The sequence below is a fragment of the Oncorhynchus kisutch genome, linkage group LG25 (genome assembly GCF_002021735.2).
Source record: "Oncorhynchus kisutch isolate 150728-3 linkage group LG25, Okis_V2, whole genome shotgun sequence".
NCBI lineage: Eukaryota > Metazoa > Chordata > Actinopteri > Salmoniformes > Salmonidae > Oncorhynchus > Oncorhynchus kisutch.
This window is the reverse complement of record NC_034198.2, coordinates 21716626-21725502: the sequence shown is the minus strand read 5'-3', so window position 1 is coordinate 21725502 and position 8877 is coordinate 21716626. Positions and strand designations below refer to the sequence as shown.

The window sequence follows — 8877 nt, the reverse complement described above, 5'->3', positions numbered from 1 at the left end:
AAACTCTCATTGTACAAACTTATTGACACAATAGTAGCTAAGATGGGGAGATATCTGTCCATAATAAAGCACGACTCTGCCTTCTTAAAAGGCAGGTCCGACAGGCCCTAGTTTTGTCACACCTGGACTACTGTCCAGTCATGTGGTCAGATGCCACAGAGGGACTTAGCAAAACTACAATTGGCTAATAATAGGGCAGAACAGCTTGCCCTTAAATGTACACAGAGCTAACATTAATAATATGCATGTCAATCTCAAAGTAGAGGAGAGATTGGTTTCATCCCTACTTGTATTTGTGAGAAGTATTGACATGTTGAATGCACCGAGCTGTCTGTTTAAAACTACTAGCACACAGCTCGGACACCCATGTATACTCCACAAAACATTCCACCAGAGGTCTCTTCACAATCCCCAAGTCCAGAACAGACTATGGGAGGTGCACAGTACTGCATGGAGCCACGGAACTATGTTCCACATCAATTAACTATGCAAGCAGTAAAATCTGATTTAAATAACAAATTTAAATTAATCTTATGGAACAGTGAGGAGATACACATACAAACTTGATTTTTTTGTGTTGTAGACATATTTATGTATATTTTACCTTTATTTAACTAGGCAAGTAAGTTAAGAACAACATCTTATTTTCAATGACAGCCTAGGAACAGTGGGTTAACTAGCACAACAGATTTTTACCTTGTAAAACCTTGCAACCTTCTGTTTACTAGTCCAACGCTCTAACCACTAGGCTACCTGCCATTACAGGTAGCCTAGGTAGATAGCCTATATGGTAGAAGAGTAGTGGCACACTTAATGTGTTGTGAAATAACTGCCTTAATTTTGCTGCGTCTCGTGCATGTATTTTTATCTTGTGAACATGCGTCTGGTGATAGAAATCTGAATGCACTACAATTGCTTTGAAAAGTTTGTAATTATACTTTCCTCATTCCTACCGCACGGACAACCGCTAAAGTACATTCAAATATTATATTATTAAATATTCTGGCTTGTAGAGGTCATGAGAAGTAACTTTCCTGATTCAAACGCAAATTTTTGCCCGATGTAGAATTCAATGCAATTGAACGTCAGGTTTCCAGGCAACTACATTTCTAGCTCTTTGGGGTTTTAGGCTGGGTTTCTGTATAAGCATTTTGTGACACTGCTGATGTAAAAGGGCTTCATAAATACATTTGATTGATTGACATAGAATATTCTGTGTTTTTATTCCGCAAAGGACAACAACCAGAGATAAACACAAGTCTGAAGGAGTTGGGATTTCTTCCCAGTCAGAGGCCAGTACACTGCTTCGGTTGCCTTTGCTCTTAAGAGTCCTGTCGGAGTTTGTGTTGACTCAGGGAAGCACTGAATGTCCTCCTTAGTCTTGCATGAGTTTGCGTTTGACCGTTGAACTTTCAGAAGAGAAATGTACAAACAGAGCCCCTGCTGCTGTACGTGACCTCAGCTCATACAGGTCAACATCATGAGCCCACTCTACATTTCCCCAATGCCCGATCTATAGAGAGGGAAAAGAGACAGAGGAAAATAAATAATTAGTAAGAGAGAAAGAGATTGAATACATATCCACAACGCTTTTCTCTGTATATGCATTGTTTCTGTGGCGAGTTCCTACCTGGAACTCCTCCTCTAGTCGTGACAGCAGCACGGCCTGCTCCACTGTTATGTGTTTGTCTATTAAAGCAAAGGCAAGCACCACTGACTTCAGCTGGGTGATCACATACTCCAGACCTACACACATAGGAGGTCACACAAAGAATATTAGTAGTCTTGTACAGCCTATTTCACTGAGACTGAGACAATATTATGTGATCATAAACACCGGTCCTACTTCTGAGTGCAAAGCAAGAGGCTCTACCTGAAGTGGCCCAACAAACTGAAAATAGAGACAATTATCTCTCCATTTTCAGTCCATTGGTCTAGGCAAGAGGCGGATTCCTTTTTAGCACCCACATACAGTAAAGAATTTGCACATGTGCACGGGACGGGAGTACCTCTAATGACTCTTAGATGTTTTTACCTGTCAGGGACCAGAAGTTATAGGAACCCAGGTGCTGGCGGAAAGTATCCATTGTCGCCTGTGGGATCTCTGGCCCCAGTATACTGGTGGAGGAGCCAATGACTACGTTGTACCTGAAACAGAAAAACATTCATTCAAGTATTTGCAAGACAATGCTACAAATCTCTGTTTCCCTCCTTTGCTGAAGATGACATGCAAATACGTATACATGTCCAGTGAACTTTTTGTAAGGTAACTCACAGAAAATTAGTCAATGATCATGTTAAAGTGAAACCAACCGGTCTTCAATCCAGTTCAACACAGGGTCCCATTCATTATTCTGAAGCTCAACTAGTGATGGAGGCTCCTCAACTCTGTAACTGCAAGGAGACAACATACTCACAGTTTCAATCTCTGTGCAATTATACACATGAATGATCTGTAGAAATAATTTCGGATGGAGGGAACCTAAACCCTCATGCTACTACAAATATCTCGTGTACCAGATAGTGTCAGTCTCCAAATACTTGAGGGCAGCAGTGATCATTTGGTCCTTGCTGCGGAACGTAGGGTTATCTAGGGCCGTGTTGCAGAGAGTGGTCTGGAGGAGAGAGAACAAATCTCAAATTGCACCCTTTTCCCACATATAGAGCATTAGTTTGAATCCAGGCCCAAGTCAAAAGCTCTCGTGAAAGTAGTGCCCTGTATGGGGTACAGTGACCATTTCAGATACAGCCAACATGAAGCATTGAACAAAAGTACTGAGGTAAAAGGTCATACCATATGCATGCTGTAGAACTTGAGAATGTCTTTCTGAGTATCCCATTCATTCGCCACGGCAATGGCTAAGGCTTCGTTGGGGGCTGTGAACAGCTTTCCTCCTGGTGTTTTCAGTTTCCGCCGGTCCAGGTTGATCTCAAACATGCCACCTGCAGACCAAAAATCAAGGTAAAAAAAAATAAAAAAATAAGTGAGTTCTTGAATTCTTAGCACTCAGACTTCTTATTTAAATAATTTCAAGAGAGAAAGACCCTCACTCTCCAAGTTCCGCTACAATACTCACCCTCTCCATGGGATATGCTAACATCCTCATAGAATTTCTTTCTTTCTGTTGAGAGCGAAACAAAGTAAACATGACAAGAAATGTGCAACCTCCGTGGTGCACATAGCCACGATCACTGTAAACCAGCAAGCTCGAGAGCCTTTTGTTGATATTTGATGAAACAAGTGGCTGGTGCATCTCTTACCTGTGATAATTGAGTAGGATTTCACAGAGAGCAGCTTAAACATTTGACCTCTTGGGCAGACAGTGGGGGGAGAGAAAGCATGCCCCAGACAATTGTGAAATCTCACAAGATTCCTCAGCATCGTGTCAGTGACAGAGATGTTTTAACAAACAAGTTTCCCCAATTGAAGTGGGGTTCAAACCTACAGCTGATTTGGCTAGCTGAACTAACAACGTTAGCTAACAGGAATTATGAATGCCGGATAGTATCGCTTTTCAAAATGCAGGACACACTACTGTTGCTATAAGAAACGACTGACGAAGAGTAGTTGAAGGTTGACTGATCTAAAACGAATAATTTGGAGAAATACGATCGTATTTGCACAACTCTCACTGCATCGCATGTGTGACCTTTCGTGTTTCACAGATTTCCCAGATACATGGGAAATGTAGTTCCATTCTTGTTATACAATCAAACAGAATGGAAGAGTGCCAGAGCGAAAAGGACTACATCCTCAAAAGTCATTGATAGCGTTGCGATAAATAAGCCAATGAGCAGCGCGCTTTTAGATGAGTGCATCCCTTGGCTAATGAGAGAAGAGAATGCTGCTGTTTTATGACGCCCGCGACGAAGTCCATTTACTTTTCTGGAGCTTGGTGTGAGTGACTGAAGTATTACATTTGAAGGGATTTGGATGTAGGTGAGCCGCCTCATTCGTGCTCTCTGTACCATCTTCCCACATCTATCGCCCGGACGGCCACTGACTGCGGTCGGTGTCCTCCCCGCGGTACCAGAACCATGCCTGTCCCCGCTGGATACATCAGTAACACCCCCATGGCCTTCAAGTCCTCGGCCTCGCTTATCCCACCTCCCTTGATCAACACCCACCAGCCCGGTGTTATCGCCTCGCTTCTCTACAGTGGCTCCAAGTTCCGAGGACATCAGAAGAGCAAAGGCAACTCCTACGATGTCGAGGTTGTTTTGCAGGTCCGTTAGATTTATGAAACTTTCATTTGCCAGTCAGTTGACGACTAATTGTGCTGACAAAAATGTCAAAACACGTAATGATTGCCAGCTTCCAGGAGTGTTCATAATCACCGGCCATGAAACCTAGATGTTAGCATTAATTGAATTTACATTCTAGTGACGGTAGGTGAGCTGGCATTAGTAGTGAACATGTTATTACCAGAATGTGATTCAGCTGTGTTCAGATGCATCGTTGGCTCACATCATGACACCATTGGAAAGAAGTTACACAATGAATGATCCTTCATTCCACTATCTAGCAAGTGAACATTTACATACCGTTTTCAAGTCTTGTGTTGTTTCTTTCAGCATGTGACCATGGAAGACTCATACTTGTGTGGGTACTTGAAGATCAAAGGGTTGACAGAGGTGAGAATGATTTACCTGATACTGAAAAGAGGTTGAATACAGGTTTATTCTAACCCTTTTATTTTAATCATGGTTTTGATTCCCAGCATAACGTTTCTCTTTCTGTTTTCTTCTTCTGTAGGAATACCCCACTCTGACTACGTTCTTTGCAGGGGAGATCATCAGTAGGAAGCGTCCGTTTCTAACCAGGAAGTGGGATGCAGATGAGGATGTGGATCGCAAGCACTGGGTAAATCGAATATGCGATCATTCATTTAATTTAGCCTAATTTAATTTAATAGTCTGATTCCACCCATGTTGATCTGCTTTAGACCTCCGTGTCAAATGAAGTAGGAGATAATCTTTCCTGGTGAGAATGTGAGGGTGTCATCCCCCTCATTAATGTTTTTTGGTTGCTGTTTAATCTCTCGTGGACAGACTATGTAAAATAAATAGTATTGTGACGTCTGTCAAAATTCCCTGGGATGCAACGGCTAACAGGCTAGTTTTGGTGTTCCGCCACTGGTTATTTGGTCGTATCAGGATTTGGTGAATGTGGTGCTTAAAGTGGGGGCAGTGATTTCAAGCAATGAGGGGATTCGATTAAGCTATCCCAGGTGGGTTGACTTTGCACCGGGTGAAAAGTGATTGAATTTGTTTGGAACCTGGGGGGGGTCTGATAACGGTAGATTTGTCAAGCAAGAACAATAGTTATGATTGTTAAACGTATTGTATTGTTCCAGCGATTAACGATTTTATATTTGGGCTCCAGGGCAAATTCCAGGCCTTCTACCAGTATGCAAAGACGTTCAACTCGGATGAGTTTGACTATGAAGAGCTGAAGAAGTCTGACTACATCTTCATGAGGTGGAAGGTAAAGCTCCATTACCAAGGAAAAGCTGAATCATGGATATGAGGTTTGGCAACATTTCCTGTAAAAATACTGTTGTTATAATGATGTACTAACTGTTGTATTCTCTTCCACAGGAGCAGTTCCTGGTCCCTGATCACACCATTAAAGACATCAGCGGTGCTTCCTTCGCTGGTTTCTACTACATCTGCTTCCAAAAGTCCACAGCCACCATAGAGGGATACTACTATCACAGGAGCTCAGAATGGTAACAGGAGACTAAATACTAACTGGGTCATTGATTAACATGTGATAAAACTGTTTCAGATGTAGCCACCAGGCCTTGTGAACTTAGAACATATGCATCTGTGCATCATCAGTTCTTATGTGTTTCTTTTATTTTTTTATTAATATTTTATTTGCTCAGGTTATCAGCGTCAGGATGCAGTTCATGCCCTAATTCTGTGGGGTGTGAACTTATTTTTTAAATATTTTTTTCAACTAATCAAAAATAAATTGAATAACTGCTCTCTGTACAATAAGAGTTGAGGGCTTGGGATTGATTTGATTTGGGACTGGCCAATGCATCTCTCCTCTCCTGACTTTCTGCACTAAATAGCACTGTCTGACTCCCTCTCCGTCACAGGTACCAGTCTCTGAACCTCACCCATGTTCTGGAACACAGTGCAGCCATCTATGAGTTTCGGTGACCCAGGCATTGTGGCTTTGTTGGCTCAGAAAGACTTTAAGGCCTGCAGAAGCTACATGAAGGAGGCATGAAGACTGAGAAGGACTGGGGAAGGATGGGTGGAAGGGAGACATGAAAACGGTGTTGTTACTCCTACCAAGTGGATGTGCTTTTCTGTCTGAGGAAGAAAAGGAAATGGAATGATGGATTTATTGATGGACAGATGGAAGCAGGTCTGTTGGACTGGAACTTTCACGGAGGAAGGTATGGATGGATGGAAGAGACAGAGGGAAAGGACTGCTCTGCCCCAGCCAGGGCAGGCAGGAGCTTCAGTCCTGTGGGATTGGGGCAGAGAGCCATAGCAGTGTGATGCTTTATCATTTCTTAATTTGTTTTAACGTCTGATTTTAAAAGCTTGTTGACTTTCACTCTGCTGCGTCAAGGTCCAGTCATGAGTTATGAAAATGGAGACTTCAGTACTACAACACTTGTCTTTGGACACTTTATAAATAAAGCTGGGGTTTTCCTCTTGCAACTGGGGATTTGTCTGCTTTTATCCAATTCTCATCTGCGCTTAACAGATATTGGACAAAGATTCTTCTGCTCTACTCTATCAAACGCTGGATCTCTTTTGAAGCTAAATGTCAGCGTGTGGAATAATGTTCTGATGAACTACACTCTTTTGGATTGAAGCTTTAAAGACTTCATAGCTCATTGAATGGCAGTGGTATTGTTCTATTCTCAATCTAGGCTAACTCTTCTGATTGCCTGCAAAGAGATTTTGCAAGTTACCTCTTCAGCTACTCGTTGTAAATGTTCAGACGACAGAGTAATGACTGTCTGGAGGTCCGTGCTCTGTGGAAAAGACAAGTGACATTTGTGAGTGCTTGTGGTTCTTGTATCGTGGGTTTAATTTGCACACGTTGGGTTTAACTCCAATACCACACTTCTAATCCAATATACATGTGTAATGTAACACACAGGTCATGGTTGGATTTAAGATGGAATCATATGTTACTAGGCCCATGCAGGCAGCAGCATTTTACTTTTCACTCGCATTCATTAAAACAGAAATAATTTTGTCACCAACTTCTGTTTTCCTTGGGTGTCCATGCCCCTTCATTGTTAACTATGCAGCATTATGCAACAGCATCATTCTTGACTTCAACCATACATCTCCAAGTTTCAAAAAACAGATGTATTCTATAAAATAGTATTCAAAATGTCTTATCGTTAAAAGGAAATCTTTTGTCTAATTGCCCTTTTCAAGCACTACCCTTCCACATTTGCACCTGTCCATGCAATTGTGCCATCTTTTTAAACTGTAGCAAAATGTATTATACCTGTGTGTGTGTGTGAGTATGGACCGAAAGCAGATTGGTGTGAAGAATGGAGTAAATCGTATCAAAACACCCCTTATTATGTTTTTTTCTTTTAAGACTATTGTATGAACTGTACTTCACTGACATACTAGCAATGGGTCCTGTTATTTATATTACTCCACAAAAACACACAATGAACTAAATATTATTCTAGCTGGACAAATACACAGTATGTCAAATATTAAGAACCTCTGCTCTTTCCATGACAGACTGACCAGGTGAATCAAGGTTAAAGCTATGATCCCTTATTGATGTCACTTGCTACATCCACTTCAATCAGTGTAGATGAAGGGGAGGAGACAGGTTAAATAATTACTGTTGGTGTATGTGTGCCATTCAGAGGGTGAATGGGCAAGACACAAGTTTTAAGTGCCTTTGAACGGAGGTATGGTAGTAAGTGCCAGGTAAACCGGTTTGAGTGTATCAAGAACAGCAATGCTGGGTTCTTCATGCTCATCAGTTTCCCTTGTGTATCAAGAATGGTCCACCAACCAAATGACATCCAGCCAACTTGACACAGCTGTGGGAAGCATTGGAGTCAACATGGGTTGACTCCAATGCTTCCCACACTTTCTAGACTCCATACCTGGACGAATTGAGGCATTTCTGAGGCAACTCAATATTAGGAAGGTGTTTCTAATGTTTGGTATACTCTATTCTGAGCTACCTCAAGGTCAAGAATGCACAGCTGGATAAAGTGTGGCAGTTTTGGCTCCCTAGCTGTTCCCACCTATCTAATACTACCCTCTAGTGGTGATACCAGTTTGATACACATTGTTGTTGGGTCTATGCTATCTGGAATGCTTGGGACGTCTATACCCCCCATTGAAGTAGACATTTAAAATGGTACGGGTTAAGGTTTAGTGTAGGGACGTCCCAGGGATGCCAGATAGCACTGGCCAGGGTTGCTGTCAATAGTTTACAACACAGTATTCAGGGTCATAATGAAAGAAAGGATTCCAAAGGCAAAAAAACATTCCTTACCCCAGGACAATAAAGTAAAGGAGCACTCTGTTTCTGCATAGATCTGTTAATTTATTGACAGGGCAAACAAGCAGGCGTACGTTTTGGCATCATTGCCTTCATCAGAGCCTTGGGGGTCAGTGAAACTAACAAGTAACCATTTCCGATGCGTGACTCAGATTCTGTCTTTCTTAGATTAGTTAACCATAAAGTACACTGCTTCATAGATATCCCCTCCTTTGCTGTGCTGTGATGAAAAGGATCGCTGCAGGGAACTGAGTTTCCTGAGGTCCCACACGGAGATGGAGGGACCGGGCGAGGAAGAGGACGGACGGGGGGAAGAGGCATAGATACGGTATATAGTAAACAAAAATTCAAAC

The 8877-nt window shown here is 42.1% G+C and overlaps 2 protein-coding genes across 2 annotated transcripts; one reads left to right on the top strand and one right to left on the bottom strand.

Annotated features, from left to right (window-relative positions):
• Positions 1 to 1194: 1194 nt before the first annotated feature.
• LOC109870073 (ATP synthase mitochondrial F1 complex assembly factor 2-like) lies at positions 1195 to 3775 on the bottom strand. Its single transcript, XM_020460397.2, has 8 exons — positions 3262 to 3775; positions 3078 to 3122; positions 2795 to 2943; positions 2518 to 2615; positions 2314 to 2394; positions 2036 to 2148; positions 1631 to 1746; positions 1195 to 1513 (listed from the first exon to the last, which is right to left on the bottom strand). The coding sequence occupies exons 1-8, from the start codon at positions 3380 to 3382 to the stop codon at positions 1376 to 1378; spliced, it is 861 nt and encodes a 286-aa protein (XP_020315986.1). The 5' UTR covers positions 3383 to 3775; the 3' UTR covers positions 1195 to 1375.
• A 41-nt stretch (positions 3776 to 3816) lies between these two features.
• Positions 3817 to 7564, top strand: LOC109870074 (glucose-induced degradation protein 4 homolog). Its single transcript, XM_020460399.2, has 6 exons — positions 3817 to 4227; positions 4576 to 4635; positions 4757 to 4864; positions 5387 to 5488; positions 5602 to 5732; positions 6111 to 7564. The coding sequence occupies exons 1-6, from the start codon at positions 4039 to 4041 to the stop codon at positions 6172 to 6174; spliced, it is 654 nt and encodes a 217-aa protein (XP_020315988.1). The 5' UTR covers positions 3817 to 4038; the 3' UTR covers positions 6175 to 7564.
• Positions 7565 to 8877: the final 1313 nt, after the last annotated feature.